This window comes from Xiphophorus maculatus, chromosome 13 (genome assembly GCF_002775205.1).
Source record: "Xiphophorus maculatus strain JP 163 A chromosome 13, X_maculatus-5.0-male, whole genome shotgun sequence".
Classification (NCBI taxonomy): Eukaryota; Metazoa; Chordata; class Actinopteri; order Cyprinodontiformes; family Poeciliidae; genus Xiphophorus; species Xiphophorus maculatus.
Window position 1 is genome coordinate 6,057,104 of NC_036455.1, and position 19,430 is coordinate 6,076,533.

At 36.9% G+C, this 19,430-nt stretch overlaps 1 protein-coding gene across 2 annotated transcripts in view; it reads right to left on the reverse strand.

The window, feature by feature from the left end:
- Positions 1-3,701: 3,701 nt before the first annotated feature.
- The window catches only part of samd12 (sterile alpha motif domain containing 12), a 168,382-nt gene continuing 152,653 nt past the window's right edge, over positions 3,702-19,430 (reverse strand). For both annotated transcript variants that reach the window (XM_023345452.1, XM_023345451.1), the window contains exon 5: positions 3,702-4,679. In XM_023345452.1, the coding sequence (XP_023201220.1) occupies positions 4,648-4,679 (32 nt within the window). In that variant the 3' untranslated portion in view covers positions 3,702-4,647. The remainder of the gene's footprint in view (positions 4,680-19,430) is intronic.

Below are 19,430 nucleotides of genomic sequence, written 5' to 3' on the forward strand. Positions count from 1 at the left end.
AAAAATAAAAGTGCTGGTTCCACTGGTAGATTATTTCATGTTTAAAAATGAATTTTTCTATAAGTTAAATAACAAATACCTTTTTCATATAGATTTAGGAGTTATTCACTTAAAACAAGCTCTTACATCTTGATGAAAAGTTACTCATAAGTTAGTTTTGTCTTGTTTCAAGAGTACAAAGATATTTGCAGTAGAAACTAGACCAAAAATAAACGGTAAGATTTTTGTGTTTTTGCAGTGCAGGGTCATTGTAGATAGAAAGATTTTGCAAATATTTGCCAGAAACTGAGAAATGTTCAGATTTATCTCAGAAAATTTCTAACAAATTTTGAAACTTTTTATTTAAAAATTTCTTAATGAAATTTTCAGTATTTGAAAATCAGAAATTTCCAAGTTAATTTCTAACAATTTAAACGTTTTTTTTTTTTTTTGCTTGCAAAAACTTTCGAAACTCAGAAATTTCCTTATTTTGTCTAGAAAACTTTCGAGATTACCCTCAAAATGTTTGACAGAAATGTACTACTTTTTTTCTTTGTTTGTAGAATGGCTAGTTAGTAAATTTAGCCATAGTAAATTTAGCTGTATAAAAGGAAAACATCTAGTTTTTAGTTTCTTTTGGGCTCAATTGATTAAATTTATCTTCAGTAGTGACAACAGGATTTGGATCACTTTCTTTCAAAACTCTCACAGATTTTTGTCAAAATTTAAGAAAAAATAAAAGCTGATTTGATGCAGCAAAGTTGGCTTTTTCAGTAAAAGTCTCTTGGTTTTACCTTTTGTTAAATCTTGGTTGTAAAAAGATGAATACTTTGTGTTGTACTTCACATTTTCCTGCATAAGTAAATTATATCGGCGGTCATTTTTAACCTGGTTACAAATGAAAACTTTTCCATCTGAACAGAAACAGCTCATGCTGCGTCAGCGCGGATAAGAGCGTCTGGTAAATATCTCTCTGATGCACCGACAGCTGACACTGAGGCCGTTGTTCTGGCGGCTACACGTCATATTTACACGTTTAGAGGAGAAGAAGTTAACAGTTCAGCTTCATTACAGACACGTGTGCTTCTATATGCAGTTTAAATGCCTATAATATCAACAGTGAGTGGCCATAATTCACATTTACAGCTGAGGTTTAAGTTACTGATCACACTTGAATGATGCTCCGCCTCGCAAAGGTTTTCCCTTGGCTTTTTGTCGAATCTCAGCTGAGAGATTCAGAGTTTCGGCTTCTAAACCAACACAAAGTAAAGCAGAAAAACGCCGGAGGGAAATGATAGTTTGACAAAATCTGAAGTGTGGCGCACGCTGGACAGCAAAATCCTACAAAGAATATCTCTAGTTTCTAGTGCACTTTAAGACAAAACGATTATGTTTGTTTTAAGTCAATAATTCTTGACTACAAGTTGTAATACCTCCACTTAAAACCAGTAAAAATGTGCAGAAATACAGCACAAACGAGCTTATATAGCTTACTGAAAAGTTACCTGTGAGTCAGATTGTCTTATTTCAGGTGTACTAAGATATTTGCACTAAAAACTAGACCAAAATAAGTTGGTAGGATTTTGTGTTTTTGCAGTGTAATAAGCCCCTTTTAATCTGCACTGAAAAAAACACAAAATCTTCACTTTTCAACAAGAAATAGGAGTTTTATTTCAGTCAGTAATTCCTTAACTCTAATAAAAAATTACTAGTTCTTCTGGTAGATTATTTAACTTGTAACAAGACATTTTCCCCATGTTGTAAATTAAATAATCTGCCAGTGAAACTAGAACTTTTTTATTGGTATTAACAAGTTATTGACTGAAATAAAGCTCCCCTTTCTTGCTGAAAAGTTACTTGTAAGTTTGTTTTGTTTTAGCTCAAATGTAGTAAGATGTTTGCATTAGAAACTAAACAAAAATACTTGGTAAGATTTAATGTTTTTGAGTGGTAGATAGAAAAAAGGAGCAAATTTTGGCCCAAAACTGAGAAATTCTTTCTAGAAAACTTGAAAACCTGGAAGTTTACTTACTGGAAGTGAAATAATCTACCAGCTCCAACTTTTTTAACAATATTCATTATTGGAATTAATATTCATCCAATAATTAATATTCATCCAGGAGTTACTGACTAAAAACAAGCTCCTATATCTTTCTGAAAAGTATTTTTTAAAGTTAGTTTTGTCTTAATTCAAGTTTGCTAAGAAACTAGACCAAAATGTGCAACATTTGAGTCTGTAGATGTACACCACACTTTCCAGATTTTTAGGTTTAAATTTTATGGAATATTTTGGCTCTAGTGGCTTTTACTTGACGTCCGCGGCGTCGCCACTTTTCAGATTTTCATTTGTAAATAAAAACGTTCCTCCCACTCTGTGCGTCTGAATCCGAACATTTCAGCTTTTAAAAAAGGACAAAACAACAAAGTTCAAACACTTTTGCGAGGCGCCGTATATTTGGTTCTAACGATTAACAAATAACAGCAGGACGATTTTCGGCTCACGGCACGTCTACACTTTCTGGAGATAACTTGTCTAAAAATAGTTTCAGGCGCCGAGATGGAAAAGCAGACAAAGCAATGCGAGGCAGAGCAAATGAAAAAGCGGCTCCTCTTTTGTCATCTCTAACGTCTTTTCTTCTTTTCCTCTCCTCATTAGAGTGAAGGATCTCAAGTCAAAACATTTCCTCGTTCCCAGAGCCGCTTCTCCTTTTTTTCCTTCCCATCCACAAATTAATTTAACTCCCAGAATCCTTTTGGGGACAACGAGGGAATTTCCTTTTTGCACTTTCATCTCCCTCGAATTGTTTTCCCTCCTGCATCAGGGGTGTCCAAACTTTTTGCCACAAGGGCAGAAACTGTAGAATCAAAAGTGAAATAATCAAACTAAGGTCAAGCAAATGAAGTAGTCTCGTGTGTGTTATAGATCTAAAACATGAAAGAGGTTTCTACAAAGGTGTATTAAGAAAAAGGGCAAATTCCTGATAGAATTTCAGAAATTTTCTGATTAATCTCTGAATTTTTCTAGAAAGATTTCGTCAATTGAAATTAAGAAATTTCCATGTTTTTTATAGAACATTTCTGACAATCTCAAAATTTCAACATTGTTTTCTGGCTTTTGGAGCTCAGAAATTTCCTTTGTTTCTCTAGAAAATTTCTGAGAGTACTCTCAAATGTTTGTGACAGAAATCTACCGCAGCAGGACGCCGCAGCAGATTTTGCACGTCTGCTGCTTTAAAAGAAATACAACTGGTTTTCAATTTCTTTTGGAATTGAATACATTAATTTTCAGTAATAAGTACAGGATTAGTAACCAAACATTGTACTCAAGTGAAAGGAAAAAGTAACTGTCCAAAAAGTTACTCAAGTAGGATTAAAAAAGCGTTTGGTAAAAAATCTACTCAAGTACTGAATAACTGATCAAATGATCAATCATTTAATATTTAAAAACTGCATAATCAGATGGACCAAAATATAAAGGTTAGTGGAAATTTTGATATTTTAAGAATGAAAATGAAAATAATTTATATAAGTAACAACAAATAACAAAATCAAGTAGAAAAAATTTCCCCAAATCAGTTTCTTTTAATAAAAAAACGTATAAACTTTAAGAAAAACTGCAGGCCTGTGTCTGTTTATGGTGAATTTTTGGTTAAAACATGTTTGTTTTTCATTCAGTGGGGAGAAAAAACAGAAATTTTACTCAAGTAAAAGTAAAACGTACAGCGTAGTAAAAATACTCCTAAAAGTACCTTTTTAAAAAAAATGTATTCGAGTAAATGTAAAAAGTTACTACCCAACTTTCAAAACTCAAACTTTATTTAGCCAAATTAGTGCAGCAAATTTGTCTTTTCAGTCAAAGTTTCTTGATTTTACCTCCGATTGAAACTTAGTTATGAAAAGTCAAATAGTTTGTTGTACTTTACATTTTCCTGTCAGAAAATTATGTTCGTTTTTATCCTGATTACAAATCAAAAGTCTGAGGATCAAACCTGTATAGTTTTTGGTTTGCAGTTTGGACACCCCTGACCTTGGCGACCCGGTTCGTTTTTTACCCCAGAACCAGTTTTTCCAGCCCCATGGTCCAGAACACAGATGCAGTAAAAAGCATAGAGCGACATGGACACTTCACCACGCATCATCTAACACTTTGTGACGGGCCATTTCACAGAATGACACACAGAGACCAGAGCACAAACACACGGCGGCGGCGGCGGCGTAAAACACGCCACTCTCTGAGGAGGAAGAGGAGGGCGCAGCAGAAGAGGAAGAAACTGGAGCCGCACTGGACACAGGGAGGAAATGCGCTGAAATTATTGTGCAGCTACAAAGTAAACGGTGCAAAAACTTCCTTCAGTAATGTTCCTTCATGAATCAAGTGTGCAAATCTCTGCAGTCTGTGAGAATCGCAGTCAAGCTTGAAGGAAGTTGAAGCCCTGGACTGAAAAAGGCCAAAAAGAGACGGCAGGACGTCTGCAGGGGGATTTTCAGGAACACATGGAGAAACAAACAAAAACAGAAAGGTCTTCTATTCCAGGATCGGTCTTTGTGGAGAAAACCGGACCTGCGAGGCGAGGAGCTTTGACTGGAGGAAGTTCTGGGTGGATGTGAGGAGGACGAGGAGGAGGAGAGGCGCCGAGCGTCGGGCCCGATCCGGCCTGATCCGGTCGTCTACGGCGAAGACGGAGAGCACTCCAGAGACGCTGCGGAGAAACGGAGCAGACGGAAAACGTTACCAAATCGTAGAAATAGGACAGAACGGCGTGGAATGGGAGGGAAATATGTCACAGCTGGAGAAACCTGGAGAAAACGGGATGAAAACACAGCAGAACCAGAGCAGAACGACTCCAACTTACTGTTACCACGGTAACGGCAGTGAAAACTTACGCTAGAGTAAGAAAAGGTATTTGACTGAAGTACAGAGGAACTGATCAATCATTTAACTGAATGATCAACTAATCAATTTAATATTTAAAAATATTCAATATTGAAAAACATTTTTAAAAATGTAAATATGAAATATATATTTTTAATTATATATGACATATTTACAAATATTTTAAAAATTGAACATTTAAAAATATTTAAATATTTCTAAAATATTTAAATATTTCCCTTTTTTTGTATTTAATATTAAATATTTAAAAACATACATTTTAATGAAGTTTTCAAAAATTATAAATTTGAATTAATATTTAAAAATTACATCATTTGACGGGCCAAAACATAAAGTTCTGTGGAAATGTTGGTATTTTAACTTCCAAAATGGGAATAATTCATATAAATAATTACAAAATTACGACAGAGGATTAAGGCCACGGTATGCGTAAAAAAATAAAATAAAATCACAGGGATAAAGTCATTAAAACGAGAGTCAGAATTAATAAGAATAAAGTTGTGTGACAAAGTCAAAATATGAGAATATTCTCAACATTACGACTTCATCCTCGTATTATTTTAGCTTTAGTCTCACAATATGAATATTCTCATAATTTTATGTCTTCATTCTCATTACTTTGACTTTATTCTCGTAAAACTAGAACTTTATTATTGCACAACTTTAATCCATTATAAACATTTTATGTTTTCTTAGTTTGGCCCTAATACTCTGTCATAATTACAAAACTAAATCAGACATAAGAAACATTTCTAAAAATCAGTTTCTTTCAGTAAAACTTTTGAAACTTAATGAAAACTGCAGGTCTGTGTCTGTTAATGGTGATTTTTTTGGTTAAAACATGTTTGTTTTTCATTCAGTGGGTAGAAAATCCAGTAAAGTAAGAGTAACGATAGCTCATAATAAAATTACCCAAAAGTAAATCCTAAAGGTACATTTATTCAAAAAAGTGACCAAACTGATGACTGAACAATCGGAGGGAAAGGAAAAGCTGCACAGTGAAACCAAACGAATGACGTCAACGAGAAAAGAAATTAAGAAGTTGAGATCAAATAGAGAAGAAAAGAGAAAATGGCTAAGATAACAAGCAGTGAGGCACAAAAATGGATCTGGGGGGAGGACGGGATTAGAAAAATAGAAGTGAGAGCGGGGAGATAAGAGAGACGGGATGAAAGGGAGGGAGAGGGGAAACGGGGGAGGCAAATGAAAAGAGGAGACATAATTATAAAACGGCAAAGGAAAATCAATGCAGAGGCCATCGCTGCGCTTTCAGGCGTCGAGGAGATGGAGAGCGGCGGCGTGTCGCTCCACACACCAGCACCAAAACACAGGGGCTCTTCAGATGCAGACCGAAGACAACGGGGCTGAGAGACGGCGACATTTAGAGCTCAGCTGAAGCACGTGATGACGAAGATACATGGCAGCCGGCTGCTTTTATTTCAGGTTTTCGTGAGGACAGAGCCGCGCCTGTTAGTGCGTTTAGAGGAGGATGAGATTCCACTGACGTCTTAATAAGCTCCAATCCCACAAGCAGCAAATAAAAGCCAAGTTTGCCAGTTTGTTCAACTATAAAGGTTACTCAGAGTCCCGACGAAAACAATAAAACCTGATTGTTTTGTTTTCTTCAGCTCCTCTTTTCTCTGCTGATGCTGAGAGCACTGCAAAAACACAAAATCTCACCAAGTAGCTTTAAGTGCAAATATCTTAGTGCACTTAAAATAAGACAAAACTAAATTACAAGTGGCTTTTTAGCAAAAAATAGAAGCCTGTTTTAAGTAAATAACTCCTTAATATTAGTTTCACTAGCAGATTATTTAATTTATAACACGGGAAAAATGTCTTTTTAAAAGTGAAATAATCTACCAAAGGTACTTGAACTTTTTTCATCAACATTAAGGAATTATTTACTTCAATCAAGCTCCTATATCTTGCTAAAATGTTACTTATAAGTTAGTTTGTTTTATTCCAAGTGCACTAAGATATTTGAACTAGAAACGAGACCAAAGATACTTGGTACGGTTTTGTGTTTTTGCAGTGCAGGTGATGAAAATTCAACCATTTCTTCTTCATCCTCATCATCGACTAACCCTGCGAAGCGTCAACACAGCTCAGCTGAAAAGCATGTAAACACAGTGCCAGCCAACACACACCCTCACACACACTCCTGTTTAACTGAATTAGTGCTCGCCGGTGTGGCGGGACCACACACACACACACCACACACACACACACACACACACGCAGACAGATTGGAGGAGTGAAATTCATAACAGTCGTAGGAGGTCGTGGACAAGCTGTCAGCGTGTTGAGAAGTCTCTTTAAATCCCCTCCTCGCTCTGAGCTCCTCACAGAAAATAAAAAAATATAAAATGAAGGTCTTTTTTTCAGCTGCAGCTTGAGTTAACACACTGCTGCGTTTAAACAAACAGAATATTGTTTATGACGGGTATTTTCTTATTGCGTATTTGACATTTAAAACTCATGCATTAACTATAACATGCATCCACATTCATCGTTTTAAATGCAGCTAACGTTAGCTAGAAACAGCAAAAATAAAGAAATGTTAGTTTTGCTTAGGGGCAGCTAACGCTAAACAAAGCTAACATCGCAACAAGAGGTTTCACTATGAAGCAAAATGGCGTTGAATAATCTGTGTGTGAAGGAAATATGTCTAACAATCTTCTGAACTGAGCAGCTAATTTACCTTTTATGTGAAGAGGTGGCAGACGTTATAAATTTACAAATTTTTCTGCTCCTGTTCATTCATAATTTATTAGTAGTTACATAAACTACTCATATTTATTACCGAACGGTTCAATAATACATAATAAATTAAAAATGAAATGAAATCTTTAGCTGGGCATAAATGGAATCAACTTTGTGTATTTATTCTAAAAACAAAAGAGGAGCATAATGATGACTATAAAAAGTGTTTGTTTCACGACAAACATTACAAACCAACAAAAAGAGGTTTTAATCTACAAAATAAATATCTGGATACGAGAAGGAAGAGCAATCATAATGAAATAAAAACTATTTGAGCCTTTGTGTATAATTTACTCCATTTATTAAAAGCCCCAAATCAATACGACTTTCAGACCCATAAATTTATGTAAACACCTGATTTCACATTTAACTTATTTTATTACCACTGCACACCCAAACAAGCCTTTTCTCCTTCACCCTCTCAACGCCACTAATTTAAAGTTTTTAGATGTAACAATGGTTTTCAGGCGATCAAAGAAATAAATTAGAAGTAAAGCGCTTTGCACCTTGCATGTTTGAGTCGCAGCTGCTCCAGCTGTCAAGGACATAAAAAAGGGCAGAGCGCTCTGCCAATCTGTTCCTCCACATAATGACTATAATCTGCCCAACTGAAATTAAACAGACCAGCGTGTGGAAGCTTCTCTGGCCTAATTATGATGCGTGTGTTTGCCAGTTGCAGAATCTGACAGAAAAATTACAATCCTGCTTCTGTTGTGTGCGATTGAGGAAGCTCTGGTTATCAAACAAAGAAATTATGAAGCACACATTTACGTCTGGGAGGGAGAGGAAGGTGACAGGTGGAGGTGTTGATCTGTTATCAATTCCCCGTGTCACACACACACCCCAGATTTCCTCCTTTATTTTCCAACAACTCGTTTTTTTTCCAGTACCATTACTTCCTTCTTCCTCCTGCCAGGCGTCACTCGAGGTTTCAGCTTCATGCATTTGTAATCAGGGATTTCTCGGCTTAATCAAAGCTCACCTTGGCGTGCAGCTACACCTGTCACTTCTCTGCTGGGCTGGAAATCACTCCGTGCGAGATTTTCCTTGATTTTTTTAAATTTTGTAATCAAAAACTCAAACTTTAGAGTGGTTTGGATCAATATTTATCTTGCAAAGGACTTTTCAGGCGTCCATCTTTTCCTAATTGTTCTACTTTCTCAAACACAACACTCACACGTGTCAAACTCGAGGCCCGTAGGCCAAATCCAACCCGCCGCAGCTTTTTATGTGGCCCTGTAGAGTCTAGACTAAACACTGTGTGCTCACATATAATGTTATCAATCAAATCAATTCAGTTTTTATCCGTTTACTTTCAAATTGTATCAATCAGTCCCTCCAGTTTCTTGAGAATTTGCACAGAAATTCAATCAAAATCAACAAATCCCCCAATTTTTTGCACTAATAATTGGGTGATGTTTGCAGATTTTTCTCAAAAATTGTCAAAAACTTTCTCACTTGTACTAAACAGCTGCTTCAGCCTTAATTAATGTCAGATTATAGTCCATGATCTATACAGCGAGTGATGAAAAGTTGCATTTACCGTCATAAATAAGCAGAAATATTTCAAAATTAGTACCATAAACACTTTGATTTTTATTTTAAAAAAACTCCAGAAAGATTTACAAACTCCTAGAGGAACTGAAAAGACATTTATTATTATTTAATTTTAAGAATTAATTGAGATTTTAACAGTTTGTGAACAGGTTTCATCAATACATTTTGGTGCAACCGGCCCTTTAAGAGCATTCAGGATCCTGATTTGGCCCAAAACGAAAATGAGTTTGACACCCTGCTCTACATGCCATCAGCGTTTGACACAAAGAATTTTAAAAAATCAGGTAAATGTAGACAATATTTAGTCTGTATTTATCTCCCTCTCACAAATAATATATTGATTTATTATTATTGACATTATTATTATTACCTTTCCACACTAATATCATTCAGATCCCATCATTGTTTACACACTCTCTCACACACACACTGTTAATAATATTCAACTAATTAATGCAAAATATTTTCTGTTTGCTTGTACTGTGTTTTTAAAAGAATAAAAAAAGAAATCAGCCAAGAAAAACGGACAAAAACAGAAATAAACTGCTGATCAGGACCATTATAAAAGTTCACAACAATGGCTGCCTGGAAAGTGAAACATTAAAACTTTTTACAGCTCTGCAGTTGCACCGATTCTGTCCCTCCAGTACCAATTATATACTGCATCAATTCTCCAGCAGAGCTGCAACTTCTGCACAAACTATCAAAAACACATAAATGGTGTTTTTATTTGCAAAAACAGCAGCATAGCACACTGTTTTGATGCTATGTCTGTGGAAATGTGTATTAAAGTGAGTCTATAAAAGTGAAAAAAAGAGACAAATTGTCTTTAAACGTGTTTTAAAAATCTGGAAAGATTAAAGTTTCCAGAAGAATCTGAATTTGTTTGCTATTTTCTTTAAGTTATTCAATAAAAACACCTTTCTGACATGATTCCTCTTACTTTAGGAGCAGAGGCCAACTCTATAAACGTTTATTAAGTTTATTATCCTTTTAGACAAAATTATAAGTTTATATGAGCAACTAAAACAGCTGATTCAATCTGTATCTGTTTTTTAAAATGTAAAAGGTCAATATTACCAAATTAAATATGAACAAGTACACACAGACTTAAAGTTTAAAACGACTAAAAATGGCAACGTTACTGTGATCTTCTCTGTTGTCTGCTTAAAGTATTGCTCTCTCTCGCTCGCCTGCAGCCTGAATATGTGACAGGCGTATTTTAACATGTCATGGATATTTGTTTTAAAAATATTTTCCTCTTTGTGCTTCCCCAAGTTGATTTTAAATATCTAATTTATAACTAAAACAGCTGACTTTGTGTTGTCCTTCAGCCAGGTTGGAGTATAAACAGTTAATTTATTTGCTTTGAGAAGTTAATTTAGGAAAATTTATTTTCCTTAAGCTCTTTGGTGCCTTTGCTAACAGTTTTGTTAATTCACATCTTGAGTCATGCATCAATACCTTGAATTTGTAGATTTTGAATCATAAGAGTTTTTCAGTCCATTAGAAAAGCATCTTTTATGTCTGACTTAACCTGTGGTGTACCTCAAGGCTGTATTCCAGGTCCCATCCTATTTTCTCTGTGCTTCATTTTCCATTTTCAGGAAGCATAATATTGATCATTTTGCTGATTATCTTCAAATCTACCAGTCTATCACTGGAGATAGATTAACTTAAAGGGGATTTATTATGCAAAATGAAAATTTTCCACGTTTTTGTAATTCCATTTGGCTCTCTAATATTTCTTAAGACAGCCCCAAACACTAAAAGAGTGTAAATGTTGAGTTGGGGGCGTGGCCAGCAGCTTATATAGACGTAAAGTGACAAGACGCCTTAAAACATCTCATTCTGGAAGGATTTTAAAATAGGCAGAACTGATTAAACTAAAACATCATTAATCTCAAAAGTTAGTGAACATGTTTTCTGTATCCCAACCTCTTCAATGAAGAACTCTAGGTCATCTATATTCTATCAAATATAGAAAAAATTATTCATGGTTTTATTACATCTGGTTTAGATTATAGTAATGCTTTCTATGTCTGTCTCGATAAATTGTCTGTTCAGCAGCTGCACGCTGTACACAATGCTGCAACTCGCCTTCTGACAAGAACCCAATGCTATGATCAGATTACACCAGCGCTGGCGCCTCTGCACCGACTTCCTGTTCCAGTCAGGGTCCAGTTCAAGATATTGCTGCTGCTAGGAGTCCATCATGTCTGTCTGAACTGGTCCACCTCTACAGGTCAACGAGTGCAGCTGGGTTACATTTGGTGCATGTTTTTAACTGAAAACTAACGTCAAACTCTATAAACGTTTACATATGAAGGTATTTGTCTTTGCTGCTGTCAATGTTCAGTTAAAAATGGCAATAAATGCATATCAGTGTTTGATATGAAACGTTTAGTAATAACTTGAAGTAAATTCATGTGGGTAATGTTCATTTATTTGGTTAAAGACATTCAAATGTAAGGGGGAACGTAACTTTTGTTCCACATGTCATGTTGTTCCCTATGGGGAAACATTATCTGGCCCATTTAGAGCCTGGTTACCAGTAGCTGTATATAGTCAACGATATTCCTATATAATTAATGCAGCCAATGAGGTAAAGCTTTATTTCATTTGTCTTTTATTGACTAAATCCTCTATATTTTTAGTTTGTGTTTCCTTTCTTAGTTCTGACGACATTTTGGGGACATTATTAACAGACAATAAATGTTTATTGAAATCCAAGAAGGACATTGAGCCTCTACTGAACTCAAGAGGAGTAACATATCTTATTTAAAAAGTTAATTAGGGACAAGATGTTCTCCTCTCTCCTTTTCCTGATTAAACAACGAGTATTTCAAGAATGGCTGTGATGATTCCTTGAAAGATTTGAGTTTCTTGACTACTAAAATTCCTCACACTCAAAGGTTTGTTAAATTATGTTTTATTATTTAGCGCGCCGTGTTGCGGCCGGGTGAGTATTTGTGTTGCGCAGCGCTCTCACTTCCTCCTACGAGTTGTTGCTAAGTGCTAGCAGCATAAAGTAAAATTTTTAAGTTTGTTCGGACTGTATTTAATTTATTTACAATAATAATAATAACACAGCAGCCTTCCTCCTGCCGGTGGCCGGTTCAGAGTGAACGGTGGGGAAGTGCGCGGCGGGTGCATGTATACAGGTGAGCAGATAGACTGAACATTGCGAGCGGCTGCTCTGTTGATGCTTACCAGAAGCTTTACGGACAAACCGGAAAATAAATGTAATATCGTCCCAGACTCAATAAATCTATGGTGGAGCACAAACCTGGTGGATGTTTATCTGTTTAAGTAAGTTTCCCCATTATCCTTCCTGGGGTCCATATAAGACATTACTATAAGAATCCTTTACAAACATTCATAAAAAGACATAAACTAGAATAATTAGAAGAAGAATTAGAAGAATAAATTAAACACAAAATTAAATTCAACTGCTTCAATAACACACAAAGATTACGAAAAGACATGCGAAAAATACCTTACCACACAAACTATTTCAACCATATCAGAACTTAAAATAAACTGAAAAGTAAGTACAACAAACAATAACTATAAATGTAAATTTAAACATTTAATCAAGCCAATATTAATTAAGTCACTAACATGGACACAAAAGCTATAATAAATGGCTGGACAAAGTGGGAGTTTGTGTAATAAACTGACTGAAGATAAAAACTGAAAACTGGGAGAAAATATATTTTTTAATAAGTGTCCTTGTGAGCCTGCTGCTTTATTATTAAATTGAATATAATTTCAGATTTTTGTGTCATTTTGGTCCAGGTTAATTTAAAAAGTGAGCTGTTATTGTTACAGGTTAGTTGTGAAAATTAATTGTTAGGGATGAATAAATATGAAAAATTGGGCCGATGTCGATATCAGATATTAACACTGCTGTTATTTCAGTACCAATAATTTACCAATTTTTTTATTCAATCCCTCAATTAATCATAACAATGAAAATCAAAACAGTTCAGTATTTGTGTCAAGTTGTGTTTGTTTACCGGCGCATTTTCCCTGCTCTGTTCCTGTGAATACAACACGTGCACAAACCATACCTCCATGTTTGCAGCGTCCTCTCGCTGCTCAGCGGGGGACACTCGGATTCAGCTCCACATATTTTGTATTATTTATCCTCCTGCTTCATCTACGCAGCAAATCTCTCCTGACGTGAATCTGTCAGGGCCTCCAGGGCTTAAAGGCGGCAACGTGGCGGCACAGAAAGTGGAACGGCAAAAATAAGCCTCCTTGGTTGTGTCACAACAAGCGAGCTGACATGCAGGCTTCTGAATATGCGGCTGCAGAAATCTGAGGATGACTCATGCAGCCGCAGCTTCTGCAGAAACACAGATTCGCCCGGTTCTGTTGTGACGGTATAACTGGTGTGAACTCTTACGAACATCTCGCTAACGGAGGGTTAAACATATCTAAGGTCACAAGATAAGGTGACCACAAGATCACCTCATTTGTTTTGATCACCTCAAAACAAATGAGGGAACGCTGCAAACTGCAATCCTCTACTGGGACCTTCACAGCTGAAACATTATGTGAAATAAATGCAGGACTGCAGTAAATAAAACTAAAACGACATAAAAATATCAGGATAAAAGCAGATATTTATCACTTTGACTGACAATAACTCAAACGAAGCTTTTTCTGTTTGAGATCAGCTATGATTACCAAAATTAAATGTCAAAAATAACGAGACATATTTTAAAAAATTAAATTGGACGTCCAGTTATCACAACGTTCAGAACAAGGTAAAGGTGTTTTTACTGAGCAATTAAAAATAATTTAGGCAATCTTAACTGATTTTATGTTGTGTGTGTCATTTTTTATTTAGCAAAGTATCTGGACTCAACTGTCGATGTACGATTCTGCTTTCTTCATGAGTTTGGTGACAAAGAAAAAGTCTTTGAAAATATCTGTATATTTTGGTAAGACAGCAACGCCATAATTTCTCAACACCTTTATAAAACTGTTTGTTTTGAAGCTGTCTGAAAGTTTTCATTTCCTAAATTGGAGTTAATTAACATAATTAGGCCTTTGGGGACTCCATAATGATCCTTCATTTGCTTCAGCTGTGAGGCACAAATAAATCCCATCGAGATTTTAAATGCGAGTTACAATAAAAACAAAGGAGCTTCCACTAAGGCTGAGAGAGAAGATTATTTCATCACGCCTGAAAGACCTTGAGTGTAGGGAGATTTAAAACAAAAAACATAATAAAACCACTGGAAGACAGTCCAAAGTTTCATCAAAAGCCCTTAGCTACTTCAAACAAATAAGAAAAACCTCTGTGACTGTAAGATATCTGCAGGCTAACAGATAAAAGTCTGAACAGGTGATTCAGTGGCTACTACAGAACAGAATCATCAAAAGTTGACAAGTCAGGAAGAATCGAGATGGAAAAACAGAGTTTCATGAGTCAGAATGAAACCAAAGAAGCTGTTTGGACAGTTTTGTCACCAGAAGAGGAGCAGTAATCAGAGAGGCCAGGGTAAATATGGAGGAGCTGCAGAGATCCGCAGCTCATGCTGCGTTCACACCAAACGCGTTTCGAAACGGGTCGAGTTGGGACGAGTCGTTGTTCAATGGTGGGTGAAACTGACAGAGTGGCACTAAAACATTATGTAGTGAAAGCTTCTGCAATCATAGCAGAGGCTCCGATGCCTTTGCTGAACATTTTGTGTTCAGTTTATATTGAATAAACAACGGTGGCAGCTGATATCGGCTCGACCCGCAGTGGAGCCTCTTACCTTTTCTTTCTCTCCCAGAAAACAATGAAATGACTGCGTGTCTAGTTTTTATTTACTGAAATCATTTACTGGTCGCCAACGAGGGTCGCTATCGGTGCCTGAATCTCGTTGTAGGACACCAACTACAGGTCACTACGTCACATAGCAGAGTCTCTCTGATTGGTTGACGTTCTGTGTCAAGCGGCGAAAGTTCAGATTTTTCGACTCCAGCGTCAAACACTTCGGCCGTGTTGGACACGCTTGATGCGTTGAACGCACGAAACCTGCCGCGTTTGGTGTGAACGCAGCATTAGACATTAGAAACCATGCACAGGTCAAACATCTACCAGGAATGTCTCGAGCGTGCAGAGGACACAGGAAGTGAGGAAGAAATTCTCTGGCTCACTGCTACAAACATATTAGTCTAAATGCAAAACTAGCTGCGATTCCATTACAAATATCTGCAAAACTTTATCAGCACCATAATTCTCCAACTACTTCCTCTTGTTGTCTTCGACTTCTCCGGCAGTTGTGATGTCTGGTCATTAGTATCAAACTTGTGTGATGGAAGAAAAAAGTGTTTCCATTGCAGTTTTGCAAAATACACAAACTTTGATACAACTCCACCGCATCTTAGAAAGAAATGATCAAAAAACAGCTTTTGGAATTAGAGATTTTCCATTAAAATTTTAACATTGTATCTCAAAATTAGCAACTGTCTCCCCAAACACAATGTGGTGTAAGTGAACATTTCCTACTCACAGAGTAGACACTGTTACTGCAGAGAACGGCGGTTCTGCGAATGGATGTGAATACCAACATTTTTCAGAAATTTAAAAAAAGTAAATATTTCTTCTTCAGCTCATAATTATGCACTACTATCATAAAAACACCACTACACTGGCAGTGTGGGAAAATGCACTGCATCAGTTTTCAGAGCCACTGTAAACATGGAGTCCCTCGTACTTCTTCTGCAGAGCCGGTAAACACCAAACCAGTGAGACGCAGTGGAGAGGTTGGGTACAGTCATTAACCTTGTAAAACCTCAGCCAGCCCCTGTGATTAACGACGCCCCATTATGTGCTATTAAACAGCACCAGAGGAGGGTCTTTTCTCACAAACCCAAACAACACAATACAGGTTCAGAGAAATTCTCACTGTATTCTCCCACAAAGGCAAGAAAGCATAAAAAATAGAGCTGAGAAAGACTAGCTGGCGCGTTGAGGAATGACCCAGTGTGGCCTGATATCCTCTGACTGCGGCCACATGCATGTTTCTCCTCCCTGTCTTGTTCAAAGCTCTGTTATTGTTTATTACAATAGAAGTTGGTGGATTCCCCACAGCGGGCGCAGTGATAAGGAAAATACTCTTGACACAGAAAAGAGGCTTTTACCATATAAAAAGGCACAGGGAGAAAAGACAGAGGGGGAAGAGGAGACGAAGAAACGCATGAAGTGAGGGAAGATGGAGGCGCGGGGATGCGGGGAGGGAAGCGGGGCCGTGTGGCAGGCAGGAGGGGAAGATAAAGGCAGAGCTGTATTCCCTGATGTGGCTTCTGTGCTCTTCGCAGCTCCTGCTCCAAGGATTACTGCATTTACACTTCAGCTTAAAAATAGCCCCCGTGATAATTTATTTAGCTGGAGCTCACCATCCTGCATTGTGTTTCAGGAGAATGGCTTTTCCCTCAGCCTGGGTCTCTTTCACATACTTTCTTTTCTATGTATTTCTATTCTTACTTTGTATTTTTGCAGATATATTCCTGTTAGCTGCACAAAAGCTGCATCCGGCAATAATTTTAGCGATGCAGGGAAGCTGGTTTCGTGCACCTCTGATACAGTTTGACTCATTGTGCTGAATTAATGGAATCGAAGGGTGCATTCACACCAGCCCTGTTTAGTCCACTTTAATCAAACTCTGGTACGTTGGGGGAGATGTGAAAAGCAAACTGTTTCTTCCAATAAAGAAACTTGATTTAAGTGAACCTGGCGTGGTTTGAATGTGTATGTAATGCTCCAAAAGCAGGAAGTGGACTACGGCGCAGTGCATTCTGGGTAAATACAACCAAAACAAACGCGTGTATCTGGCGCTAGCAGGAGAAATGACTCAAGGTCTTTTACCAACGACAAAAGAGAAATCCTACAACCGCTAAAATCTGACGTCACTCCAGTTTTGTTCACGTCATGAAGACGAAATGTAAACAACTTCTGTCTTCTTCAAAGGTTTTCATGTTGCTTCCTTCAGTGGTTCATGGTGCAGCGCCACCACAGGCGAGGAGGGGAACAGGTTTTTCAATTTGCCAGGCATGATTGAAATCATCTTTAAGCGGTATTCCTGACTCCTTGTTGGTAGAGGGAATATCAGTCGACGTCACGTTGCGTCAGCATGTCTGCTTCAGAAAGCAGGAAAGAAAACATTATTCTAATTACGTAAACTATTTACAGTCAAGATAATAAAATAATTTATTACTTGTAGCCAGCAAAAATCACCTTTCTTCGCCTGGTTCAAATCCCTCATGAAGCTATGGTGAGTCTGCATCTGTTAAAGGTTTTATTTTTAGAACACCGTCTCTGTACCTCACATTGTCTCCGGTTCAACCTGTTGCATTTTTAATTTAGATTTTTTTTTGTTTATCACCTGCCTTGATGGATGCAGCTACCATCTTCATTTTCCCTCTACTTCTGACGAAGCTAAGAAGAAATGATTTTATTTTAATAGGAAAACATACATCTTAGGAAAAATGCTTTCCGGTGCCCTTATTGCTCCCCATATACATGTTTGTCTTATTTAGACAGACTCGACATATCTCACTAAGACCTGAAGATCTTACCATGAACAAATTGCTTTAGTATTTGCTTGTTAGTAATGTCCAACTCTCCAGCCATTTTCTCTCGTCATTTATTGATTCGCCTGCATTTAATGCATCATTAAGTCGCATCTCATTCACTAATGTCAGTTTGGTAAAATAACTTACTTTATCATGCTGTGATAAACAAATGTAGTACGTTAACAACATGCTAGCTAGTGTTAAAACAGCAAGATTAATACAAGTAACTATGGTAACTAGTGAGCATTTAGAGGCTGACTTTTTCTGCAGTTCATCTGCTGTGATTACAAACAAATAATCTGACTACGGGACAAGTGATGATCCCAACACCAAATATTACTGTTCGTCTTTCAAACGTTCCGTTTGCACATTTAAAAAGGAAAATGCAGCCTCAAGCTGGTCCTCTGATTCGTTGGTCTCCCCAACAATAAGCAGTTTATGCTGAAAGTCAAAAGCATCTATTTTATAAATCTTCAGGGAGCAGAGACAGACAGACGAAGAGTACAATCAAAGGGAATCATCTCTTTCCATGTTGCAGGAAGTCTTAGTTTCCTCATAAATGTGATGACTCGACAGGAGGTACAGATGATAGTACCGTAAATGTTTTTCACAACTAAAACGAGCGTCACTCAGCATTTTCCATCCACTGCTTCCCCATCTGTGACTCACAACAGACCAACAGACCCTTAGAGTCGGTTTAGTGATGATGACCTCACCTCATGGTGGCTCAACATGCGCGTACTTCCCCGTATGAGCCTAGCAGTGAGGTCCAGGGTTGCCAGATTTGGCTGACAGTTTCCAGCCCAAAAACAGTGTAAAATCTGCTTACCTCCCAAAAAAAACAATCCAAATCTCAACCTCTAATGAATTACATATTGATAGCACCAGATACAGTCATATATATATATATATATATATATATATATATATATATATATATATATATATATATATATATATATTATTGTGTCCAAAAAATGGTAACTTAATTTTACATGAAAGAACGTGTAGATTTATTTGAGTAGCGGGTTAGCTTCAATGCCTAGCAACTGTAACTTGCTATAAGGTTAGCAAATAAAACAAATCATAAGTAGTTGTGAAAGATAATTGTTTTTCTTGATCATTTACTGAAACATGAAGATGTGTTTTATCCGCGAACAGCAGAAATACAAGCGGACTCTAGTTTTAACAGAACAGCAGTAACTTGTTTTCTGACGCTACTTGCTTAGAGTCAGTTGTTTCTGACTTTTTCACGTTTTAACTGTTGAAGTTGAAGCTACATGTTGACATAAATGGCGTGGTGGAAAATGTTATTAAAAGGTAGGTAATAATAATATCACTTTTTTAAAGTTTATGAACAAATGAATCTGCCTGGGCTACAAGGTTAGCCGAATTATATTTTTTGCTGCAGAAGTTAAAATAAAAACAAAGTTACAAGTAATTCTTGCATTACTTGGTGTTTTTGTAATGATGTCACTTATAAATTAGAAATGTTGGGTGTGTTGTCGTGGCGCAGGGGTTCAGCACAACCCACATATGGAGGCTGTAGTCTTTGACACGCCTGTCACAGGTTCGATTCCCGCTCTGGCAACCTTTCCCGTTCCCTCTTTCCTGTCAATTCACTATCAAATAAAGGCCACTAGAGCCAATAAAA